The sequence below is a fragment of the Struthio camelus genome, chromosome Z, assembly GCF_040807025.1.
Source record: "Struthio camelus isolate bStrCam1 chromosome Z, bStrCam1.hap1, whole genome shotgun sequence".
Lineage (NCBI taxonomy): Eukaryota > Metazoa > Chordata > Aves > Struthioniformes > Struthionidae > Struthio > Struthio camelus.
The window spans coordinates 42,014,401-42,041,023 of record NC_090982.1 but is presented as its reverse complement, the minus strand read 5'-3'; the positions used below and the strand labels follow the sequence as shown (position 1 = coordinate 42,041,023).

The 26,623-nt window shown below is 37.8% G+C and overlaps 1 protein-coding gene across 1 annotated transcript in view; it reads left to right on the top strand.

The window, feature by feature from the left end:
- The window catches only part of LOC104150534 (peroxisomal multifunctional enzyme type 2), a 66,655-nt gene that overhangs the window by 6,582 nt on the left and 33,450 nt on the right, over positions 1 to 26,623 (top strand). The window contains exons 3-16 of the mRNA XM_068927890.1: positions 2,140 to 2,247; positions 2,742 to 2,801; positions 3,693 to 3,714; positions 3,836 to 3,882; positions 4,660 to 4,744; positions 6,477 to 6,664; positions 8,399 to 8,490; positions 9,753 to 9,777; positions 11,410 to 11,538; positions 19,052 to 19,158; positions 19,847 to 20,080; positions 20,662 to 20,713; positions 21,772 to 21,843; positions 23,025 to 23,128. Of these exons, the coding sequence (XP_068783991.1) occupies positions 2,140 to 2,247; positions 2,742 to 2,801; positions 3,693 to 3,714; positions 3,836 to 3,882; positions 4,660 to 4,744; positions 6,477 to 6,664; positions 8,399 to 8,490; positions 9,753 to 9,777; positions 11,410 to 11,538; positions 19,052 to 19,158; positions 19,847 to 20,080; positions 20,662 to 20,713; positions 21,772 to 21,843; positions 23,025 to 23,128 (1,325 nt within the window). The remainder of the gene's footprint in view (positions 1 to 2,139; positions 2,248 to 2,741; positions 2,802 to 3,692; positions 3,715 to 3,835; positions 3,883 to 4,659; positions 4,745 to 6,476; positions 6,665 to 8,398; positions 8,491 to 9,752; positions 9,778 to 11,409; positions 11,539 to 19,051; positions 19,159 to 19,846; positions 20,081 to 20,661; positions 20,714 to 21,771; positions 21,844 to 23,024; positions 23,129 to 26,623) is intronic.

Below are 26,623 nucleotides of genomic sequence, written 5' to 3'. Positions count from 1 at the left end.
AGGATAAACATATATAAACATGCCTGTAGTAGAGTTATAATGTCTGAATAAGACTCATTATGGGCTACAAAGTCGATGAGGGGACGGGAGCATCTCTCCTATGAAGAAAGGCTGAGAGAGCTGGGCCTGTTTAGCCTGGAGAAGGAGAGACTGAGAGGAGATCTCATCAGTGTGTACAAGTATCTGAAGGGGGGGTGTCGAGAGGATGGGGCCAGGCTCTTCTCTGTGGTGCCCAGTGACAGGACAAGAGACAATGGACATAAACTGAAACACAGGAAGTTCCATCTGAACGTGAGGAGAAACTTCTTGACTGTGAGGGTGACTGAGCGCTGGAACAGGTTGCTCAGAGAGGTAGTGGAGTCTCCTTCCCTGGAGATATTCAAAACCCACCTGGATGCGATCCTGGGAAATATGCTCTAGAGGACCCTGCTTGAGCAGGAGGGTTGGACTAGATGATCTCCAGAGGTCCCTTCCAACCTCAACCATTCTGAGATTCTGTAATTGAATGGCACTGTGTAAACGTTTAGCACAAAATTGTATGTTTCTTTCCCAAAAGGAGGTTAGAATTCCTGGTGCTGATCCTGACTCGTTTTTGTGTAATGTCACATTAAAGACCTTTAGTGCTGTGAACTGAGCAGTCCTCCCACCTTGCCTATTTTAACGCTTCACTATTCTTGTGATTTTTCTCTAATGCCTCATCTGAGTTGCACTAGCTGCATGTTCAGACTATTAGTTGTTGATCTGTTCAGCTTGGATGTGGAAAGCAGCTCACTTCTGTTCTCTTTTGCATCAGTTTTTTTTTAATGTACTTGAGTATGTTGCCATGTTCTGTCTTAATTCTTTTTGCTTCTGGCTCTACACATCTGGTGGGTTAGCTTTGTGTGTATGTGTGTTTGTTGTTGTGGTGGTGGTGTTGACTCCATGGCTTGTTCGCTCTGGGCTTTAGCATTCTCATTTACTTGTTTTCTACTTGTTTTTTACTTAGATTTTCTCCAGCTGTTCCATGTTTTTCTTGAAATACTGCACACAAAACTGAATGCAGGATTCCAGATGAGGCCTTTTAACTTCTCAGTAGAAGAGATGGGTTTTTCACATGCCCTGCAAGCTATATTCCTCTTTAGATGTAGAGTTTAAAATAAAATAAAAGGCATGACATAGCTTTGTTTCACTTTATGATGATGTAACAGAGGTAGGGTTGCTATTTAGCGTAAAGACCAAGAAGAGTATTGTATCTTTTGTGGACTTCACTGCAGCTGGCTGCTTTAAGTCTTTGCAAAAGTTGGAAGGCACAAAGCTGGTGTTCACTGTTGCAAAAGACTCTTCAGTCTTGTATATAAACCCACAGCCACTTCTGGTTTTCTTATAATGCGTGTTGTACCTGTTGAAACAGTCATGTGTTTTGTTTTGTTTTGTTTTTTTTCCTGATATACTGTGACTGAATCTGGGTTTTCTCTGATGAATTCTGTGGAACTGTGGGATGTGCAAATGCAGTAAACCATGGCAATGATACAGTGCGGGTCCCGTTAATGGCACGTGCCCCAGGACACAAACCAGCCTGAAAACAGTGCAGCTGCCTGTGTCAGCTGGCGCTCCTGCCCCTTTCAGGAGCATGATCCAGAGTTCCAGGGCGGGATCTTATTCCTTTGTTCAAAGTTCTTGATTTGTTCTGTAGCAAAGTTTACCAGTAACATTTTAGCTATTCAATTAAAGAGAAAGCAGGGACAAAGTCTTCTCGGTCTTGTTTACAGTTCATGCAGTAGCTGCAGCAGTTTGACAGAAGAACAGAATTAACAGAATTAATCACCTGTGAGCGGCATGGTAGCTCTTAAACTCTGAACTGTAATAATACTATTGGAGGGATAACATCAGCAGGGCTTGTAAGTTGAATGCGTGGTGGAGGAAAAAAAAATCTTGTGTTCTGTTTCACAAATTATTTTAAAAAATGATATGGTATATTATGTTTTTTTTAATCTAGTAACATGGCATACTGTTTTTCTCTAATTGTCAAAGATTCTCAGAGGGATCCAGGGGCAGCAGGTTTTGTTAGTACTCTTTAAGACATCCAATGTGGTAATAAGAAGAGACCATGAAACCTACTGAGCGTTAATCATGAAAAATTCATTTCTTTGTGATGCACAGTGAATGATCTTGGAGGTGACTTCAAGGGATATGGCAAAAGCTCCTCAGCTGCTGACAAGGTTGTTAATGAAATCAGAGCAAAAGGAGGGAAAGCGGTACCCAATTATGGTATGTTATTTTTCCAGACTATACTTCATCTACAGGAATAATGGACTGTGTTAAATGACAAGTTGACATGCTTAATAAAGGACTACTGCTAGCTTGCCAATACTATATAAATCAGATGGAATGTAATTTGGAGTAGGGAGAGAGACATTAAAACCAAATGACATAAAGCATTTTTTTAATTAATACTCCAGTCTCTTTTCTTTCATATGTTCTCTCAGCATTTGGATCCTGATAAAATGACAGCAGCAGTTGTCAGAGGCAAAATGGGAATGGACTGTTCTGACTTGTTTTGGTTCTTTTTTTTGCTGTAATGGCAAACATTGTGTGGTGGGGAGTGCCTTAGGCCATATGCAAATAGTGGCAAAATTTTAGTTTATATTGTGATTCGACACAATTCTTTTTAACTCCATGGAATTAGCTATTGATATCCTGGAAGTGCAATGTATACAGTTTATTCTACTTGAGAAGTTGTACTTTTTTTTTTTTTTTAATAGATTCAGTGGAAGATGGTGAAAAGCTTGTGAAGACCGCACTTGAGGCTTTTGGGAGGATAGGTACAGTTACCTATTTCTTATTGTAACTTATTGTCCACTGCACTGCTTATGATGGATTTGAACTTGCAAACAAATGTGTGAAGTACAACGTGACTGCAATTGAAATCACAAGTCTTGGATGTATGTAGGTCTAAATTGATGAAACCTAAAACTCAAATACAGAGGCTTCTCACTTTAAGTTTGAATGGCAGCTGCTTTGTCTTGATTTTTTTGAAATAGAACTATAAATCTCAAAATAAGACTCTTGTTTCTATTATGTAAAGGTACAAATTAAGAAAACACTTCAGGTGTTATATCTATCAAGTAAATTTCTATTTTGGATGTGCTGTTCCTGTTTAAACTCACCTAACTTAAACATTTAAGTGCCTAAGAGTATACATGATCCAAGCTAACAGGAACCAAAGGAGATATGCTTTGTAAGAGTTGTTATGATCCAAGTTGCTCTAGTGGCTTTGCAACTGCTCCTCGGTGGTGATACCTGTTATTATTTGGGTTTACCCCAACAAAGAGGGTGGCACTAATTGTATAGCGTGGAGAACTCTGGAATTCAGAACAAGTTGCAAACCTGAGCAGGATGGCTGTATCCTGCAGGTGTTATGTTCCCAGGTAGCCAGCACTTCTCAGTGTTTCCTCTGTGTCGATCTTTGTTCTTTTGGTAGGCTGAGGCTTGTCTGTTCCCAAATATTTTGTATTTTTGTAATCCTTGTTCAATGTTAGAATGTCCCTGATCAGGGACAGCAGCTCTAGAACAGTAACAGAATGTGTGTGTATGGTGTTATACCTGTCATGTATGTTAATTTTAGAAGTGAGAGAAAAATTGAAATAAGTTTGTACTTTATCAGCGCATGTGTTCATGTAGTTTCATTTTCTTTTCTTTTCTCTTTTTTGCAGATATTGTTATAAACAATGCTGGGTAAGTAAATCTGAAATTTTTTTGTTTTATGGGGTTTTTTTTCTGTTTAACTATGGAATGTCACTTCTGTGCAGACACATGTTCATCCTTCTTTTTCATTTTTCCTGATAACATTTTCTAGGATTCTAAGAGACCGTTCATTTGTTCGGATAAGTGATGAAGATTGGGGTGAGTTGATGAACTTTGAAATTCACTTGCTATGTGAAAGATAGGTGCATCCCTTCCAGCCGTACAGGGAAGGAGAGAAGCAGGGAAGGCTGTGTATGCCTGACCAGAGAAGGTTGCATTTGACCTCAAAGCTCAGTTGTAATCTACTTCTGTTTAGCTGCCTGTCTGATTGCAAATCAGATCTGTGCTACAGTTCATGCAAGGCTTATGCATTTCTGGAGGGGAAGAAAGGCTCTAGCTGCCACTCCTGAGTGCTGAGTGGAATACAGAAAACAGTCGTGTGAAATACAGTAGTTTCTGTGAGCAGATTGCGTTCATAGCCCAGCACTGGCTGACTGAATACTAAACAGCCTTGAAAGATGCAAAATTATCAACAGAGGAAAGAAAGCTATGTGCCAAGGGGTGGAAGAACAGGGGGAACCTTCATTGCGATGGTAGGTGATGATGAGGCAATTAACTGGTAGGCTTTTGCAAAGAGAGCCTAGCTTCTGCAGTCCTTGCTTGGCTGTGCTCAAGCACAGGAATTCTGGATATTTGTGAATCCTGTATGAGAGCCCCATCAAAGAGGAGGAAGAGACTCTCAGCATGGCTGACACTTAGTTCAGGCAAACGCATCAGAGTGATCTATAAAAAAAAGGATGAAAGCATCCCTTTCTAGTCACCATTTGAGAGCGTGAAAGAGAATGCAGTTCTTGTTATGAAGAAGAAACAAGCTGTATATTTCAAGCTGGCAAATTAATTCCGAGGTTTATTAAACTGCCATTAATTTGATCCTAGATATAATTCACAGAATTCATTTGAGGGGATCATTCCTGGTCACCCGAGCTGCATGGAATCATATGAAAAATCAGAAGTTTGGCAGGTAAAATGTGTACATCTTCTTCCCCCGCTCCTCCCCAACAGTGAAGAGCAGACTGTATGCCCTGGCAGTAAAGGTGTTTCTTGTCGTTTTTTCGCTGTCCCTGAGATGAACAAAATCGGCTTCCAGATGTATGAGATCTTATCCTTTCAGTTCTGCTGCCACCACCACCTCCACACGTAGAAACCTTTAAAGTTGCTCCTCATGTAAATGGAGTTATCCCAGACTGGAGCTACAGGGTTATAGCAATACCATTTCTCTTCATTAGAAGTCATTAGAAATATTTGGTAATATATGCATGTGACTGCATATCTGAGAGTATTTCCTCCTACTCCTCCATTGGCAGGTGCATCCAGTTCTGCTTGTGGTTCTTGTTCTTTAGGGGGTGATTTGTTTCCCTTTGGGTAAAGATTTGTCTCACAGTAATTGTGGGGTGTTCGTAGTCTATTTTAGTATGCGTTACCTTTAGCTGAAACAGTACTGTCAATTCAGAGCTTCGAGTTTTTCGCTTTTGTTGTTTCTTCTGTTGTTGCAAAACACCAACATGATTAAATTGATCTTGTTCTTTACCACAATACGCACATGTTTAAAGCAGTGTTAATTTCTTCCTCATTCTGTGACCAAAATGACATTCCTTGTCGTCCAGGCAGTTGGACTGGAAAGAAAAGGGAAGAAATCAGGAGCCCAGTAAGCAGGGAGAATGCATGGCTAAATCTCAGGAGTTGCATCCATTTAGGAAAATGCTTCTTTAGACTCCTTTTATGTATGTGCTCAGATAATAATGTTAGTGAGTGCCTCTTCAGGTTACGTATATATGTGTGGCAGCTGCAGAATGCTTGCTTTCTATAGATTTTGTAGCTTTTTTCATATTGACCATATTGAGACAGTACTAATAACCCCCTTTTACTTAGATAAATAAACAATGTGTTACTGTCAGTGAAGCGAATGATTAAAAAAATGAAATAGACTTTGATGCCAGGTATGCAATGTGTTTCCAGTAGATAGGAACTGATTCTGATAAGGCTTCTTTTTAGAAGTGAAGGTATGACGCCGCCTCTTCTGAATTCTGATTTGTGAAGAAACATGCAGCACAATATTTTCATGTTTTAAAACTACTATAAAATGCAGTGGTTCTAGAGCTTCCTTGTGAACAGTTCAGTCATTTCAACAGCAGTAGTGTTAGGGGACAAGGGGCAAGATTTTGCTGCTTTAGTATAAACGTTCTCCCTCTCATGTGTTTAACATATGTTAATTCCGTGAAAATTCTGTGCATTTTGTAAGAACGCATCTTCATGTATTATCAAGTAGATGTTAAGAAGCCGCTTTTAAGGAAATGTTTTTTTTTTTCTGGCCGCTGAAGGCATTTGTTGTTTAATGTCATCGTTTGAAGTGCAGCTAGAGGGTGAAAAGAAAACTACTTTTTTTCCAGTACCATACTCGGTTGTCACAGAGTAGCTATTCTGATTTTCCACTGTAACTCAAAAAGGCTCAGGGCTTTGTTGGTTTCCCACTGCTGCGCCTATCCCTCAGGATTTGTCTGATGTTTTCCATCAGCCAAACAAGGCATCTGCTTCTTACTAAAAAATGCAAAATAATGTTTTGATTCTTATTTTACATGTTTTCATTTGCAGGAATATGGAGACTATCCCATATCAAAGCCAGAAAATAGTGTCATGTGTAAGTAAATAACTTGGAGAGAACGTTTAACTTTTCTTTCTTTCTTTCTTTCCCTAAGAATAATTATGACTTGCTCAGCTGCTGGAATATATGGAAACTTTGGTCAGGCAAACTATAGCGCTGCAAAACTTGGCCTTTTGGGTCTTTCAAACACAATTGCAATTGAAGGCCGGAAATACAACATCCACTGCAACACAATTGCACCTACTGCTGGATCCAGGCTGACCCAGACTGTCATGCCACAAGGTGAATTATTTAAGGTCGATGGGTACTGACATTTTTCAGAGAGGTGAAGCATGGCTTTCTTATCAGTTACAAAATGCAAATCCATTACGTTTCAAAAACTGTTAATTTGCTGTTCCTAATGTCCTTCTGTTTTTCTTTGGACTGCCAACTTCCCCGTTTTATGTGTTAGAAATTCTTACTTTCTGTCACAAGATATAAAGCAATTTTTGTAATTCACAAAAACAATTGTATTTGGCAATGCTCTTTAATTATATCCTCTTTCAAGATCATCCTAAGGCAGTGGAAAGGTTTGTTTCAGTAGTTACTGAATCATATGTTTGTAGAGTGTCTTCATTTGTTACGATATTGTCTGATTGCAAAAATGTCTTATTTTGCATAACACCTCGTGTATATAGTCGTTAGCTCCAGGAGCAGCAGCAGATGATAAACACAGATGCCTAATGTATTAGGTATTTCTGAATTGCACAGTTACTAATCTTTGAATATGTGAACAGGTTTTAACAGAGAACTGCACTAAGAAGCCAGTATGGAGATTGTTGTGCGAGACAGAGCTGTGTGTAAATTTAGGATAAGTAGGCGGACTAGTTAGGCAAGCGATCAAAAGAAATGCAAAGAATTCAGAGAGACGCCTCTGTAAAAAGAAATTGCTCTGTAAAGGTCTTCTAGAATCAGCCTATTCCGTCTTTTTTTTCCCCCTGTGGCAGGAAGTGAAATGCTTTAGAAAAGCCTAAGGCTTTTGTGATGCAGTTACAAAGTTACAAAGCATTAAGTACTCCATATTAAATGAAGTTCTATCTCCTGTTACCTTCATGGAACTTCTAAAAATGAACTTCTATTACTTCAAGTCTGCTATTAAGAAATACCTGCTCTGCTAAACTTTTAACCTGTTCGGGTCTCAGGGTATATTTAAAGATGCTAAAATGCTAAATGACTTTTTTTCTGCAGAACAACTATGTATCTGTTGCTGCTGAAACGATAATAGCTTCAAGCCTGAAAAAGGAAATTAAACAAATTTAATTACTATTTTCAGAAAGTTGATAGAATATCTGGTGAGAGCTGCCTGGAAAATCACATTTCTGCTATATGGCAGTTTTTTGTAGTTTTCCAAATTTTTTCTTTTGTTCCAGAGGACATTGAAAATCTCCAAAATCAGTTAATATATACATCTATCAGGGCTGATCACTCCCAATATTTCATTTGGAAATCTCGGAACGTATCACTTCCAAATGAGTTATTTCCCAAACATTCAGCAGCTGCAAATCTTCTCATGTTCCCCCTTATTCATAAACAAGTAGCAGATTGAAATGGAAGTTGCTCAGGTACGTTTCTGTCTGACTTATGTCCAGCTGGCTTGTCCTTGTCTCATGTTGCCTGTCAACTGGGAGCGTCCAAGCTTTGGCCCAGGTTTCCTCAGCTAAGCGTTTAGGCAGCTACCTGGTTTTGCAGTTTGGACTTTATGGTTCCCAACAGTGAGACAGTCTTTCACCTGTCTCGCTTGCAACCGGTATGATCAGCTTTAAAGGAACTATGCACCTGTCACAAGTTGTTCAGATTTAATGAAACTTCAAATATTTGTTTGTTCTTTCTTTTTACTGCACAACTCTGTTAAATTCTGCCTGGTTCTAGTACTGATCAGAAAGTGTTAGAGTAATAATTTGGTGAAATCATATCGTATTTCTATTGCGTGATTTTTATTTTTCTCCTCCCTTTCCCCTAACACCCCATTTATTTTAGATATGGTTGATGCTTTCAAACCAGAGTATGTTGCTCCCTTAGTTCTTTGGCTTTGTCACGAGAGCTGTCAGGAGAATGGCAGTCTGTTTGAGGTAATTTTTTTTTATTTCTTGCTTACTGGAAATCAATCATTAGCTTTTACTCTGTGCAATCTTAAACTTTTTACTAAAGCTCAGTTATCACGTAAGATGCTGGCAGTGTAATGACCACAAAATGTGGATTATAAACTGCATACTCAGCATAGCAAGTAACATTTACCTTGTATCATATATGACAAGAATGTCAGGCAATAGGAAACTGTTAAATGCTGATGTATGCTCGCTCGGAATGTTATCAGTTGTTACAATTCTTATTGTAACTTTTTTCTAAATCTAAAGTAGACCAAAATCTTACAATTTTACAGTAATGCTTTAGACTTGGTAACTAGATCTCGCTGTTTAAGATGGGCTCTTCTTTTCCTCTCTTCTCCAGTGTAAAGCCCTTTGTTTATTTATATACTGTTTTCTGTCCTCCTCCTCTGTAACAATACATTTTTAACATACTAACGTGCATTTGATTTATCTGGAAGATGACAGTATGTTCATAAACTGCATATGTTATTTGGACTATAGATTAACAGTGTACCAATACAGTGGGGTGGCATTATGTTAGGAGTTTGACACCTTCCGTAGGAAATGTGCTTTCTGGGTAGTTTCCTGAAATTCATTATTTAGTGATCTTTTGAGGTAATATTTTCTTGGCCTTGTAGTAGCAAATCTACCAAATGATGGAAGACTTTACCACTGACTAGTAAAAGAAAAGAAAAATTTTGTTAAGGTAGAGGACTGTAGGTTTTTCTGAAATAACTTTCATTTTGTAAATACCTCTGTGGGTTTTTTTGATTGTTTATTTATTTATTTGTTTTTAAAGGGGTAAGAAAGGAGAAGAGAGTCTTTGACAAGATATTCCCTCTTGTTTTTATTTTTGTTTTATTAAGGGTTGCATTTCCCCTTCATGTCACTGGTCTGAGAAAGCATAAAGATAGGTTTCTGCCTGGGAATCTCCTGTTGTAGAGTTGCATAGAGAATATTACACAGTATGTTTGGCTGAATTCCTTAGTTATGGAATGCTTATGGGCACACTCATCCAAATGTTAGCTCCCAAGTTGGATGGAAGTAGTTGTCTGCCATTGGTATCTTGTTCTTGAGATTTTATATTGCTAGCATTCCAGTGCTTAACTAAACTTAACTACAATTAGTAGTACTTCAGAAACCTCACTGTATGGAGTTTGTTCTGAACTGTGGTTTTATTTCCCTACATCACCACAACCTTGTTTAGTAATACGTGATAAGCTGTTGACTTTCTTTCTTGACAGGTGGGAGCTGGATGGATTGGAAAATGTAAGTGTTTGGGATGCTGCAAGGTTGGTTTTGAGTTTTCAATTGGCAGCAAAATTATGCAGCCTCTTTGTGCAGTTACCTCTGCTCAAGACAGTTTTGTTTACAAGAGAATATTAGAGAAAATCCAGGGTTCTGTGGGGGCTATTTATGTTAAGTTAAAGGGACAAACTTCACTACAAGTGGGAAAGTGAAACTATACACTGTGCTCTGTTATGATTTGAGCTAGTTGACAGTAATTGAAAATCTACCTAAGTAACGTTAACTCTTGGATGCTAAGGATATCTTCAAGTCAAGAGCAGGTTTGTTTTTGTTTGTTTGTTTTTTTTTCTTGTGGCATGTACATGCTGCCCTTTCTTGAATGCTTCCATTTTTCATGGTATAAAAGTAGCACTGGTAAGCAGATTTTTTTTTTTAAACTCCTTGCCACTCCTATAAAAATATTAGCGATATACATTGACGTTTTGAGGCAGCTTGCCTTGTAGTTACCAGTAGTTGTGCCAGCTAAGTATTTTCCTTGAGTGACTCCAGAAACCAGCTCAAATATGAGAGGAAAGAGAATTCGCAGACGCTGGTTAGTGCTGAGCAGATGGGGAACTTATTTCAGTGTGTGAAATCTCATTAACTTTCTTTCTGAGTATGTTGAACCTAGCGCAGTACTATTTTCTTAAAGTAAGGACTTTCCAGCCTACGTGAATACCATCAGCAATAGTGTGGGTTGAAAAGTAGGACCATTAAATTCAAGTTGTTCTCCCTTCTTTCAAAAAGACCTTTTTTGTTTTCCTCTCAAATTGAGAAAGCAGTGAATCCTATCCCTTTCTGACCGACTGTGAACCTTCTGATGGCACTGGAACTGGCTCTTCACAGTTTTACACTTCTGTTCTGGTTTGTTTAACCTGTTTAATATGCTACCCAGGAAAAACTTTTTGTTGTCCTCCACAAGGAGTGGAGTTTCCATACAGCTGAAAATCTGTGGCTCCTCCTCATCTCTGGTCAGAAGAAAAGAACCTTTTTCGTCGTTGTAATGGTTTCTGTTGAGATCTTTAAAATGAGAACAGGTTACTAATTAAGTATCAGTATGGCCTTATTCATTGTCTATTGCTAATTGGGAGCAAAAAAAAAATAATTAAGGATTAATTGGGATCCAGGAAATCAATACTCTTCCAGAACTGGTTTCGTGTTAGCTTACCGGTAACTTTCTCCAAAGAATCAGTATTGAAATAAGACTGCGGGAACAATTTGGAGATGCTGGCTACTGTATAAACATTCTTTAATAGGTAACAAGCCGTTTTCACGTTTTCCCTATAGTTTCCCAAGACTTTCAGAAGAATCCTAAGCAGCAGTAGCCAAAATCGTGTCAGAAAAGAACGTCTCTAGACACAAACTGCCTCAGCTTTTCACTACACGGGATCCACTTTACTTTTTTTAGTGGAAAGCAATGAGCCCTTTTAGTTCTACTAAAAGTGATACTGATGAGTTACACTGGAGTGCTTTTAAGCTGTTCCTTTCCTCCGCAGGCTTGCAAGTAGTGGCCTAGATGAAAAGTGCTCTAAAGAAACTAAAAGTTCATTTTTTATTGTGATAAACAGCTTGAACTCTCTGGTCAATGTCTTCTGTTTCTGTTCTGTTCATTAGTGCGCTGGGAGCGATCCTTGGGTGCTCTTGTAAGAGGAAAGAATCAGCCAATGACTCCTGAAGCAGTGAGAGAGAAATGGGAGAAGGTCTGTGACTTTGATAATGCCAGCAAACCCAGGAGTATCCAAGGTATTAAAGGCTTTGATAATGCAGATAGTTTGGATGAGCAAGGGTTAGAAGAGATTACTTTCTTGACAGACGTTTGCTGAAATTTTTCTTTAAATAAAAAGTCTACTGAATCACTTAATCCTCCTGTGAATGTGCAACGTTAATCATTTGTTCTTTCAGTAGAGTCAGATCTTTTTAAGGCTACTTTTGTGTTCTCGTTTGTAGAATTAAGACAGCCTATCTTTCTCCTTAAGAGTTTTTCAGTAAAGTGAATTCAGTGTTATTTTATGTATTACAGCCAAATTAGAGGCAATGTTTTATTTGATTGGACCCAAATATAGGTAGAAGCAATGTTTTAAGAGCCTGTATATTCTTTTCAGTCCTGGAATCCTGAAATTAGTCCTAGACGTTTCCATACCAAAAAAATGTCCGGTTAAGGAGTCAAAACTGGTGTAACACAGCAAGAGAATTTTTCCTGCCTACCTCCTCCTCTGAGTAGCACCAACCCTTTTGCTAGTGACCAGGGTGACTGTCTCTCTACGGCCATGCTTTCCTTCTTTTTTTTTTTTTTTTCCTTCTCACTCTTTGCCTCTTTTTTTGTCAAAACGACTCTTGATCTTTCCTGCTGCTGTACCTGCTTCTCTTTCATTTTCCAAGATTTCCCTCTCTCTCACACGTCTTAGGTCTATCTCTTTATTTAGAATCATAGTTGTCATAGTTTTTAGATAAACCCCTATAAACTGTTTTTTTCCTTTCCACTGCTTTCTAAGATTTCTCAAAAAGTTACCCTCAAAGTTTTGTCAGTGTGTTACAGATGTTTAGTATCCCTGACAGCGTGTTCTTAGTATGCGTGTGGTTCTTTAGCTGAAGGGTTGAGTATTTGCCAAATCAGGAAATGCCAGCATATAAGGGGTTAGGGGTCTGGGAGAAGAGGGAAAGAGGCATCCCCATATTCAGCGCCAGTTGAATTTCAAAGATCTTTAGATTGCCAGAAAACATAGTAGAGGGCTTAAGCAGTTTGTCTTGAAATCCCTAGGATTTATAGAAACAGAGCAGACTGTCTGTTCTTTTCTTCAGATCTTGATATTGTGGTTATCTGTACAGTAGTTCTGTATCACGTTCATTAGTTTGTTTTCACTCATCTTTGACTTACAGGTGTCCCTTTTCCAATTGTATGTCAACTTATAAATGTTCTCTTTCCAGCTGTGGAGAGAGTTCCAGTTTTATAGCTTCTGTCTTCTAGCCTGTCACTTCTGCTACTATATTTTTGTGTTGCAAGCAGAAAAATGTCGTAGATAGGAATTTCCATTGTAAAGTCGCTTCAGGTTAGACACTGCGTATGATAGACCACATCTGTCTCTTGTTGCCCTCTGGACCAAAAATTGGACAGAACTTTAGATGTGGGAAGTAAAAGATGTGTTTGCAGTGCAACATAGTAGATTTTTGTAGTCAGGAAATTAAAGGGTTCATTAGTATAGGTCGCCTATGCAGATAACTTAACCTTCGCTGTTGTGCTGTTATAAACTTAGACAAAATATAGCATTGTCCTTTCAGTGACATCAAGTCAGAGGTGTACCGCTAGGCTGAATGAAAACCCTTTAATTATTTTCTTATATGTAAGAATTGGCAGAAGAAAGGAGCAAAATCCTTAAGAAATTATTTGATCAGATTTAATATTTAAATACTACATTAAAAGTTTTGCTACTGTGAGAGTCTCTACTTCATTGCCTAAAGGCATTCGACTGTTAAACAAGGGAAACCAATTAGTACTTGCATTAAAAATGAAAAGCTATATTGCCTAATATCTGCGAGTTCAAATTCTCTCAGAAGATTTCATTAAAATCTATTACCAGCATTAAGTTAAGTAATTTGATGCTGTGAAGAACAATTATGTACTAACCATTATGTATAACTATAAAAAATGCAATTAGATAAAGTATTTGACTGTAATTCACTAGAAGATCCCATAATCAGAGATGTTAATCTTGATTCATAATTTGAGCATACTGATAAGAGCGTTTTGACTTTAATTCCTTCTAGATTACAAAAAGTAGGACTGACATATGCTATTTGAAAGGTAATTTCTCCTACATCTGTAACAACCATCTATTAATGAATGCTTGGGTTTATTTTGTACTCTTGTTTACATAGGATTTTATTTTTTGAAAGCACAGGGGGAAGTTGTTTGCTTCAGGATAAATAAGTTAAATCCTTAATATCTACTTCATGGATAATAATGTATTTAGAGCTCTTTTTAGCAACACTTACTCAGTGTTTGAACTAGGGTGCGTTTGCGGTTGTGTATTTCAGCTGTTGGAGAGCCTGAACTTTTAAAGGCTTGACAGGAAGTGCTAATCTTGTCTTCATGTGTTAGTGGTGATCCTTTAAGAGATTAAATGATTGGATTCTTAAAACCAGTCTAATTAAGAAGATCTGATTTTCCCCCCCCCAAACCCCCCCCTTTTTTTCTGTCATTCTGTAACTTTTTTTAAGCACTTCCTAAGCTTCTGGGTTTAGCTTGTTCCCTTGATACGTGAACTGAAAGCTAAATGGCTCTTGCTAAATGGCTCAGAATGGTTTTATAGGGTTTGTGCAGTTTTCATTAACGGGAAATAGTAATTGTCGCTTGATTTGGCAGTTGATGTTTAATTCAGTAACTCCTGAAAGTTTCTTGGGTTTCACGATGATGCGCTCAATAAAGCAGTTGTTCTTGGTAGCTTGTTGTCCTACATCGTTCTGGATGAGCAGCTGCTGATTGTGCAGTAGTCTTCTGCCCCCCTCCAGCTACCAACCTCCAAAGCTCTCCGACACAGTCGGTGCGAATAACTGACTATCCATGACTCTTCATTTTGCTTTTAATGCCTCAAGTGTCTTTGGATCGTCTCTGTAGTTCTACCCTAAGCCTATAAGCTTCGTCCTTGGTGTGCGCGGAGAAGTTCTGGCAGTTCCTGTCTGCTTCTGAACATTAGCCAGTTACACAGGACTATAACCGCGAAAGTTATGGTTACCTATACCTTCGCTACATTATGTCCTTTTAGGAAAAGAGAAATCTGAGAACAGACTTTTGTTTAAAAAAACAAAACAAGCCAAAAACCCTATGCGACAATTTAGGCCTCAGGAAGTCATAGAAATTGAGGGTTTCGTTTTGCTGTAGTATGTCTTCTCCTCTGTTCCTTGTCTCAGGATTATAAGGTAACTGTATTTAAAGTGAAAATGTCACTGCCTCTGAGGCAGCTATGAATCTGCCTTATGTGTTAGAGCTTTTGCTTGATATGGACAATGAGGATGATAGTTTTCTTGCTAATAATTAAACTGAATTCGTAGTTCTTTCTTTATACTGCTTCAGAATCAGCTAGAAATCTTCCAAAAAGATAAGTAGCGCATAATCAAAGCCTTAGGGTTAAGATGCAGAATCAAGTTACAGTGGCTTTCCAAGTATCTGTGCGTCAGCTGAGCCACTGCAACAAACTCCATGTGTGCCCGTAGGCAGCAACAATTGCAGAATAATGTGACTTGGCTGAGCCTTTACTGGAGAAGGACTGATAAAACTCTCATTTGCAGTTGGCTGTAGCTCAGCTGACAAACTTGTCATGGTAACCTGATTGCGTGTTTTGAGATACTGTGAGGTCCTGGACCCCTGCACCAGTGCATGCACGGAAAGATCAAATCAGGTGTGATACAGGAATTTCTGAATGTGTGGTACAATAGGTTACAGTTGTTTATCAGACCCACTGCGTATTAGCGTGCTGCCACTTTGTATTCCCTCTAAGTCAAAGCTAGGTCTGGTAGGCCTTGCCAGGGCCAGGGCACTACTTGCTTTTGTGCCCTTCCCAATACCCAAAGGGAGAAATCGAGTTGTATTCTGAGGTAGTTAGGTGGAAGACAGTTGTCCCTGTGTTGTGGGCTGTGTACTATATAAAGTGTGCTGTAGTATATATCGCTCAGATTAGCGTATCTAGCTGGTTTTGTTTTCTAAGGAAACAGAACTAGTTCTGTCAGTGTTCTGTGTTCTCTGCCCCTCATATGAGCAATATCTTACCCTCCATCTTCCCTGCAGTTGTGAACATACTAGCCAATTTTTAGCTAAATCTTGCAGGTCTCTGTCAAGCTCTTATGTTCATGTGCATTTTTAATTCTCTTAGAAGCTGTGTGGGTACAGAAAACAACTTGAGTATTTGCACTGGCTGATTTCAAAGGCTAATTTCTGATGTAGAGTAAATTAATTTAAAAGACATAGGTGGTGTGTGTGTATGCATGTATATATGGGGTTGTGTGTGTATATAAAAATTAGAACTTTGCACATGAGAAGAAAGTTGTTCCAGCTTCAATTTCAGCTTCCTTTGCCTGTCTTTTAAAGACGAGTTAAACAGTGGTGCCATTTCTCCCATACTTTAGGGATATAGTTCGTATTCAATGTCCCCAAATTGGAAAGTGAGAGGAGTACTCTTGGAAGGAGCCACGCTTTGCTATGGCTATGTTCAACTTTGCTTCTTCAGCTGAATCTTTTCTTGCTATCTGCTAATCATCTGCTCTGTAAGTAGCAGACCATGCTAGGGTAGTGGACATTGAATTGATAATAGAATGATGAATAATCAATATTAACAAAATCAATGAAAAGGTTTCCTACTGTTTTTGTTTCTGAAGAGTCTATACCCCCCAAGCTATTTGTTGGATCTTAGATGAACCTTGCTTGGCTTGTCAAGTCAGGTATTGAAAAGTAGAAGTTGCCATATTTAAGTGTGCTTGTGAAACCTTAACTTCAGGCTTGCTTTTGTGTTTACATGACTGAAACCTCATGATAATGTACCACTACTCTGTGCTTCCCTCCTCCTCTTTTATGCTCAGTACACAGAATGAGCACACAAAAGGAGAAAATGAAGATTCTGTGAACTGTCCTAAAACTTGCTTCCTAACTTGATCAAGGGCATGACTTTGTAGTCTAAGGGTTTTTTTTTTTTTTGATGTCTCTGCATTTACTACTGACAACCACAAGATACTACAACCAGAAGCAGAGAAACATTTATGTGGAGCAAGTAGTTACTACTTAATAAATTTGTAATAGTTTGTATTTCTTTCTTGGCAAGCTGGTAGCTCATAACAGTGGACTCGATCTTAACCTTTGTAGTCTTTAATACAATAATCTAATTTACCCCTTTTTTGAAATTGTAACCCTGCCTCTCATAAAGGTTTCATATCTAGTCAACTGCTAGAATATCACTGTAAATCTAATGCTGTAGGTACTAGTCCAACTTCTTAGACCAGGCAGGCAGCAGAAGGCCAATGAAGACTCAAGTGAATTAGTATGTTGAGGCACATCCGTTACATCCTACTCTTGCAGTCCTTGAAAGATGAAAGGAATATAGTCGTAGGGTTCTTGACTGGAAGCGTTCAGCAAGCTAGTAGCTCAGGAAAAAAGAAATCTTTGCTCTTTTTAAAAAAAAAAAACAAAAAACAAAAAACAAAACTTTTCCTTTCTTACCTGTAGTTGGTGATATTCTAGTAGCTTACTTATGCCCCTGTAGGTTGCCTGAAGGGTTTCTTTTTAGAAACAGTGCTGATATTAAACTTAAGACCACTTTGGAAGAGAAACGTGTGCGTAACATACACTTTCTGTTGAAATCTCTCAAGAAGCTTTGGTCTACTTCCATAGACGTATCTCATGCTTTAGATATCTTTATCGTGAATGTAAAGAAATAAAACCAGGAGTCCTTGAAGAACTTTTCATTCTAAAAGAGAGCTCTTTCCACATAAATATGTTTTGAAAATCAGCAAGACTCTTACTTAAATGATTCTGGTATGGTCTAGGTCAAGTACTGTTGTTGATTACAAATATAGCCATAGGCCAAAGCTTAAGAACCGCTTCTGCCGAAGCCTTTTCGAGTTAGGGGGACCCCCAACACGCAGCATTAACGTTCACCCATATACGAAATAATTAGCCATTTTGAGAGTCCAGTCATGTCATGTACTCTGGAAGAAAGGCTTCTTTTACAGGAGATTGCAGCATTCTGCATACTTTAAAGTACCAGTTGCCCTATTACCGTTTGTCTTAATGTAAAAAAAAAAAAAAGAAAGAAAAAAAAAAAAAGCGTGTAAAATGGACATTGGTAGTCTATTTTGTGATTTTCACCATTGAAAATGAGAGTCGTTTCTCTGCATGAAAACAGGTTGTGGACATAAAAAGGGGGGGAACATTCAGAATTACTTGGAAATCAAAACTTTTCCCTTAAAGACTGTAAAGCAGTGTCTTTCTAAAGTCTTTCTTCTGCCTTACAAGGATGGTAGAGGCAGTCTATTTCTATGTTTTCTTGTTTGTTTTTTTTTTTCTTTTCCCAGCAGCTCAGTATTGTCTTTCGTTCATGCATTTCATAATGAATTTCCTTTTAAAAGGGTTCTCATCAATTACAGCTTTCTTATATTTTGTACACTTTCAGCTTTATGCAAAATGACAGCGCTTGTATCCAAAGCCACAGCTTGTCTTTAGCAGAAGTGGCTACAGCCTTACACTTGTCTGGTAGATGGTACTACTTCTTCATGAGAATCAGGCCACAAATAAAACATTAGGGTGGTTCTCACGGTGAGATTGGGAAGCAAATCAAAGTTTAGGAAACTGAAAACCTGCAAGAGAATATGCAGCTAGAGGCATGCTGTGCGGTGGAGAGAAGCACAATAGGTAGGGATCTGAGGAAGAGTGGAAGTCAGTATGGGCATATGAATTTAGAAACTGAGATGGACACCCACACATTGGAAGTGAGCAGCCAGAAGATAAAAGCAGTTAAATAATGAGTTCCTCTGTCTGTTTTAAACACTCTTTTTTTTTTTTTTCCCTCTATGTATGATTTCCACCTCTTTCTATCTGACGCTTTGCAACACTAGAATGTTCGATATTGATTTCCTCTCTATTGACCATCAAGGAGAAAGCCATTCTTGATGGCCTGCATTTACCACAGCTGAGCTCTATATTTAATCTATGCATCATCTCTTGTAATCTTGACATTTTTAAGCCTCAGTTTGTTTGTTTGTTTTTTAATTTACAATGTGCCTCAGGGAAGAAGATAACTGCCAGGAGAGATGCCCGGTTACTTGTATCACAAACAATCTTAAAGATAAGGAAGGGCGTACTGATTTTCAGATGCTTACATTTGGGACAGTTGAAAAATAATGCTCATTATCTTCTCTCAATACCATGGTTCTGGGAATAAAACAAACCAAGTATTTACTGTATATTCCAGCTGGCTTAACTCTTGCTGTATAGCGTGAGTTGTGTTTCAGGCACTGGAAATAAATACGTCATAGTTTCCTACTGGGTGCAGAACTGATGGAGCAGATGAAGAGACTGCTTATCGTTAACTAGTGTGTAGAGGTCTATAAAATGCAGTACTATGCTCAGCTGGTAGGTGTATATTCCTTGTGTTTAAAAATGAATTGAGAAGTACCAAGCTAAGGCTCATTTGCTTGCATGTTTGTGATATGTCAGATTAAAGTATCTTATTTCTGGCTATTTTCAAGTGGTTTTTTTTCCCCTTCCTTTCTCTAGAGTCCATAAGTGTTTTAAATGATGCTCTGAGTCAGATAGAGTCTCAAGGAAATGTTTCTGTGAATTCCACAAGCTCTGGTTCAGTTGTCTCTTCAGCTGTCAACACAGTAAGTACCTCTTTCTACAAGGCACTCTAGCTGAAAACCTTCAGCAAAGAGGCTTATTCTGTTGGTGATTAATTTCCACTCTGACTTGCTGTCTGCAAAAAGGAAGATGGGTTTAAGCTGTGAAATGAGGAAGTGGAATAAGAAACATATCCGGACTCCACTCTTCACTTTTCTTATTGATGGTGGAACTCTTGAGGCTAAATATATTGAATACCGTACGATACAAGTGCTTATAAATTCTGCAAACATCTTTAATTAGGGTGTTGTTCTGAAACAGGAGGGAGATCTTGGTAGGGAATTTGGTTTTTGTTCTCTGTCTCTCCTTTTTATATATACTTAACTTTTATGCTTCCTAATTTTATTACAGTGTTAATTATTTCATGCGTAGTTGGTTTTCAAAAGATATTTGTAACATGGTTGGGAGCTGAGCCATATGAAATTATACCATTTATTCTTGAAGTAGATTGCTTGCAGAAAGCTGTAATGCATTATGGTAGGGATTCCTGCACTGCAACAAATACAGTAATGTGTTACAGTGTATTTATTGCTTGTACTGCACGTTTACATGTGACTATACTTTCAGGAAGATGCTCAAACATGAATTGTTTGATACGAGAATTGTGGGAAGAAAACACGCGTAAGACTAAAGAGTACAAAGTTTTATTTTACACTAACTTCTGATTTCTAGGCGAACGTTATTGGCCGGGAATTGGCTACCAAGGTGTATACGTATACTCACTTAGAGCCTATTCTATATGCTCTTGGTGTGGGAATGTCAACTAAGGATCCAGATCACCTAAAATTTCTCTTTGAAGGAAGTGAAGAGTTCTGCTGTTTACCTAGCTTTGCAGTCATTCCTGCGCAGACTTCGGTTTTTGATGGTGTTGCTTCTCTTCCAGGACTAAATTTTGATTTCACAAAGGTATGAAAGAATTAAGTAACGTTTCCTTTCCGTCTGTGCTTTATGTAATTATAAACTGATAGCGATTAGCACATTTATAATATTTATAAAGGCACTCCTTTCTAGGAAAGGAAAACTCAGTATTTTGTATTCTTGCATCCTAAGAAGTAATTCGTCCAGTATAGGCTGTGTTTTCCTAAGCTGCTATGAATTACAAATTTTGTATTAAATTCTAGCTTGTTATAAATTTATTTTATTAAAACCGAAGAGCTTATATCTTGTTCTGAAAATATATTTTGTTGAGGAGGAAATTAAGAAGAAAAAAGTATCATGTTGAGAAATGCTGTTTTCTAATAGTATCAATATGCCATAGGTTATCTTTGATAACAGTTCAAATAATAGTTTAGGCCTTTTTTTACTTACTGGGCTGTGAGGTTCTTACAGTATGCACACTCCTAAATTTGTCTGTATAGATATATTTACTTCTGTAAGCTTGTAATAGTTTTGTTTACTTCCTGAAATATCTGTACATTCCCTTGAGATTGCGATGGGAAAAGCAATAGAATATATTGATTGTTATAGCATTGCCTGTCTTTACATAGATGCTACATGGTGAGCAGTATCTGGAGCTGTATAAACCATTACCAACCTCAGGTCAGTCCCTTGTGTTGCTAATTTGCTTGTCGCTCTGACGGCACTTCTTGAGCCACATTAAGCCACGTTATAAATGGAAATAGAGACCGGCTGTTCCAAACTCTGAGAGGACAAGGTTTAAATTATGTATGTTAAGGAGGAATGGACATCTTGATGAGGAGGCTTGAAAACATTTCTTTTTCTTCCTATCAGAATTCTCAAGATATTATTTACTGCAGTAGTGATATCTTCCTAGGTGGATATGTATTCTCATATTGCAGCACTTGCCAGGTTGTTGTTAGTCTCATTCAGGATATGTGTGAGCGTGCCTGGGTTTCTTCTGTAGTTGTTTTTAAGAAATGAGCTTTTCCAGAGTGTGGAAGGTGGGGAAAAAAATGTATGAACCAGTGATAAATGTCATGTTTTTTTTATGAAAGCAAAAGGGAAATGTGCGAATGCTGAATTCATTTCAGAGAAGTCTGATAGTGGACTGTGAGGCCTCAAAGACTTGCCCCCCCTCCCCCAGCCTCTGTTTCATAGGCTGATTATATATATGCCTGCATATTTCTCTGGAACAATAATCTCATTAAGAAAAAAAAAAAAACTTCATGAATCAGTCAGTACCAGCCCCTGAGTTGAGCTTGTCCTCTGTAGAACTGTAATTGTCTCAACCATCTTGAAGTTGGGGACACTCTTTGTGATGGGAGCTATCTTTAGAGTTGGTTACATGTTTGAGCATGAAATGTGGTTTACTGTTAGCTCTGAATACACAAACTAGCAAGGTTCTATTAAAAACAAACAAAAAACCTCCCCAGAACCCCAAAAGGGTCGTCTGTATTCAATTTCATGAGTTTTGAAATGAATTCCCATGTAATCTTACTCTAAACCAAGATTTGCAAAGATACCTAGACTCGCATTATTATTTATTATTATTTATTATTATTTATTATTATTTATTATTATTTATTATTATTTATTATTATTTATTATTATTATTTATTGATGAAATGTAAAGAGAGCTGCGCAGTGTGTTGTTGAAGCAAAACCTTGAAACACTGAGTATGTTCTTGTTCTTACAGGGCAGTTAACTTCAGTTTCAACTGTTGCTGATATACTCGACAAAGGTTCAGGAGCAGTCTTGCTTGTAGATGGTAAGAAGGTTTATGGTTGTTCTTAAGGGGGTGCTGTTAAATTCGTCAGGCTTAACATTTAAAGTAACTATGATTGCTAGCCTTCTACAGCGAAGACCTTGTTAAATCTCAGTGAGAGCAGAGAAATGAGCTAATTTCTGTGTAATAGTAGAATGTCATTGTTCTTGGGCAATTAAAGTACTGAAATCAAAAATACTCTTTCAGAAAGAGATTTCAGAGAAGATTTGGTTTCTGCTTATGAAATACTGTGTTATGGAAACTGGACAAACTTCTTTATTACTAGCACTCGGTTGTATCTTAAGGCAGCCATTTGAGATGCTGCCATCCTTCAACAAAGTGTGGGTGGGGAGTGGGGATTGAAAAGTGAGTTGTGTATGCTGTGCTGTTAGTCTCGTCTGTGAAACAGCCCAGCCTGTCTTGGATTCTTTCTCATATATATGTGTATATATATATGTGTGTGTATATATATATATATGTGTGTGTGTGTGTATATATATACATATATATATGTGTGGTTTTTTTTCTTCTGTAACTGGAAATGAACATTATTAACAGAACTGTAAATGTCAGTCTAAGGCTTAATGGAGTGGAGTGGGCATGAATAGAGAAAGAGAGCTGAATCTGCATGATTCAGTGTAAGAAGTCTAACAAAATCAAAACTTGCTTCAAAAAGAAGTAGTAAGTGACCATAAACTAAAACTTGCTCTGGAGCTCTTTTCATACATGATACTAATCCAGCTTTTTTGTGGAAGTTGGTAATGTGCTTTACACGCTAGGGATTCTTAATAGCTTCTAATACATCATTTTTTATGGCGCAGTTCCTATCATGTTTAAATAAACTGCTAATGGTGTGTGAAATGATGAAATAAATAATAATTTCAGCCCTTGTTGTCAAATATTTGTAACACTTTGACTGTCATCAGCATTTTGAAAGCTCATTTTTTAATTATAATGCTTTCATACAAAGAAAATTCATGATAACGTTATCTGAATCAGATCATCAGTCTTCAGTAGTCAAGCACTGACTTGCAGCAGTGCAATGTGAAAGAGCGACCATTGCTCTGTAACTTGTTAAAATGAGTTTGGCCTGTTTAAAGTAAGATTCTATAGACCTACCACGTTACATAAGAGAAGGAGATCAAAGAGAGAATACTCAGCCTTCCTCTTTTGTTGTCTTCCAGTGAATACCTATTGTGGAAAGGATCTGTTGTGTTATAATCAGTTCACTGTGTTTTTCGTTGGAGCGGGAGGATTTGGTGGAAAGCGAACCTCAGAAAAGGCCAAGGTAAATTCAAGCTTACTGATATTAAAAACAAAACAAAACAACAACATAATGTTGCAAGAAAAGCATATACTCTATCAAACTAGGAATGATCAACTAGCATTTGAGCAGTGTAGCAGTGCAAGCTCAAATTCAGTCTAAATAGTTCCCTTCACTGATGCTCCTGAAGGGAACTGTACTGTTCAGGGCCTGGAAAAACAATGATTCTGACCACTTAGGAAAGAAGGTGAATTGCTGAACGTACTACTGATTAGATATTCTTGCATTTAAACATTTGCAATTACAGATACGGAATGTCCTAATGCCATACAGAGTGGGAGACTATCTGGCAAATATTTAGAATCTAAATTAAGTTGGATTGCTTTAGCTCTGAATAAACCAAAAAGCAAAAAAGTTTTTTTTAAGAACGGATATTTTGGTATCCTGTACCACACTACATCTGGCTAAAGCCCTCTGCTTCTCAATAAGTATATAATCCTTCCTATAATTTGCTAATAAGAAGTCTTACTTGAAGACTTCATTGCTTCACAGGAAGTAAGGACGCCATTTAACGTCTGTTGAGGGTGTCTGAAATAACTAGCAGTTTTCTGTGAACTTGAAATTAGAAAACAATATCAGAAATTAGGTTAAAATTGAAAGATATATATCTAGATCTATATATATTTAGAATGAATGATGTGGACAGAAAACTCCTCTGCAGGATTTATGTTGAATCTTTTAAAAGAGGGTCTTTTGAAGTAGACCATCTAGCAGACTGTAACCTGAAGTAGCTAAATTTGTCCCAGTTAATTATGTAAAAGGAGTAAAATCTACTTCAGGTTATACTCTGTGCTATACCAAAGTCCTTAAACTCCTACTGCTGTAGGTGAGGTTGGAGAGGCTGTCAGTTCAACTGTCCAGTTTGGCAAGAGTCATATTGACTTTAGGTTTTAGGAAGCCAAAATGTAACCTTTGCAAGAAAAAGAAACTGCATGTTTTGATTTTTGTATTTAATTGCTCCCAATCAAGGGTCTCTGTAAGTGGACTGATGAGAAAAACAATAAATTTCTTGTTAGAAACTAGCCAGGAGAAGGTTTTATGTTCTCAGTCTGCTTTGGATCTCAAAGATCTTTAAGAGAGCTCTTGGATCAGAACAAGGACAGAGAAATGGCTTTTGTTTATAGGGCTTGATGTTTTTGAGTACATTTGGGGAGCTTTACATCTCTTAGGCGTAGCTGTAAGAGCAAAATTTTTGACTGCAATTGTTTGAGCATGAGCAGGGAGGGGAATGACAAGAAGGATAAGACTGTAGAGGCTTTGTCTAGGGGCCTTCTCCTGGGCTGGTGGATTGTGCCAACTAGGCTTATAACAGAGCGTTTTTCTGGTTTAAACCCATCTCAACGTTCCTGACATGATTACATTTCTACTTTCACTTCAATGCTCACAGCCCCAGTTGGGAATACATTATCTTGTATGTATACGTGATTTGTGTTTCCTCAGTTCCTCAGTGTTCCTCTGCTGCCCCACCTCAGAACATTTTATTTCTTGTTGGGGGAGGAGCACTGCTATTCATGCTGAAAAATAAACTGATACCTAGTGATAATTCTGGGTGTACATATATGGAGGTTATGTTAATATTTAATGTTGACTAGTAAATCGGTTTTAATGTGTTAATACTAATGTGCTAATAGATATGACTGTGTTTATTATTAAAAGATGTTTGCTCTAGTAAAAAGCTTAGTTTGCTTGCTCAGGTGTACTCTGATAAATGGTGTTGGGCTTGAGCTTGCAATTTCTGCAAAAACCTCTAGGTGTAGCTCTTTATAAACCTAAGAGTTTGTGCAAGTTTGTGCTGTTGAATTCGACAGGCTTAACATTTAAAGTTAACAATGACTGCCAGCCTTTCTACACTGAAGACCTTGTTAAATCACACTGAGAGCAGAGAAACGAGGAGGAAAAGCTTAAAATAACATTATTGTTCTAATTTCCCCTGGAGTGGAACTCCTGGAGAGAGTTAGCAGGTGATGAACAACGTCACATGAACGCATAGCGTATATGGCCAAATGCATGAAGTAGCTGTTCAGCTACCTGATATAAACATAGTATTTAAGGAGAGAATGGTTATAAGGGTAGTGTCAGCTATGACAGAACCTTGTTTTGGACTAGAGCTTTGAGGCGCTACTCTAACAAATAGTCAGCTGGACCTAGAGTATTATAAACTCAACATTTTCAGTAATTTATAATAACAAATTTATAAATTTGTGAGCTTTTTTCCTCTTAAATATGTACCAATTATATAAAAGTTTTCCCATATGTAACTTTACAGGTCAAATCTTGAGATGCATGCTGCTTCAAAGGGAAATGGGAGAAGCTCCTGTCCAGTACAACAAATTCACAGAATATTCTGGTAGATGGGACATAATGTTCTTTACTGAAAAATTAAGGGTTCCATCATAATCAGCTTTATAATAGCGCATGTAAAAATAGTGGTTGAAGGAAACATTTTTAATCTATAATGGTGGCATCACAGAGTCCAGTGTAGTGCCTTGGGACTTTTTTGTCGAATATTGTACTTATGGCAACCATAATGTCTTCTCTTGGTTTTGATGAATGATGAGAAGAAGACATAAAATATACAGTCTAGTTAAGATAAGGCAGAGATAGCGAATTCAGAAGTCTTTCTGCAGCAAGAAGCCAGTTCCAAACCACAGATTTTCCTACTTTGTCTTCACAGACCTTCCCAAATTAAAAAAAAAAACTCTTTGTGTCCTTCTCTGCCACAATAAATCTCAAATTGAGCAGGCATATTTTGCAATGCATCTCTTTGTCATTTTGCAGATTCGTTACATGTGAGAACCAAGGTGAACACGTTTCCAAGTTAAGGTCTATCGTGAGCAACACTTTTTGTAAATTATATTTCTCCTCTGAGTTGGCACTTCCTTGCCCTCTGGCAAAGGGGTTTCTTTAATTTATTCATAAGTTTACTAGTTTCAGCCTCTTTAGGGCTCAGTAGGTGAGGCTGAGCTTCTTTAAACTGAATGGAGATGCATAGGGAAGCCATTCATGTTTTGAAAGTCTTTTAAGTTTTGTTACTACAAACTGCACAGCCTGTGCGTGAGCTAATCCATAGGGCCGTTGAGCTCCAAAGTGACAAAGGCAGGAGTGATGTTATTTAGCCTCCCAGCCAAGTGGTGGATTTGCTCTGCTATAATAAATAGAAATAAAAAGAAATAGAAATTACTTCTTTTCTGATGGGAAACTATTCAGCCTTCAGTTTCTGTTGATTTCTCTTTTATTCCAGGAAGAGCTTGCACAAACTACCATTGAGTAGGATCCATAGTCAAGTTGCTTCTTCTCGTTTTAGTTTAAGCTAGTTTTTGTTTGTTTGGAAACTCCATGAAGAGTTTAAAAAAAAAAAAAAAAGGCAGCTACTTTAATAGTTTAAAATGGTTATGGTATTCTATCTCTGTGCATATTAGCTAAGATGTTCTCTGGCAGTCTGTTGGTAAAATTTACAGG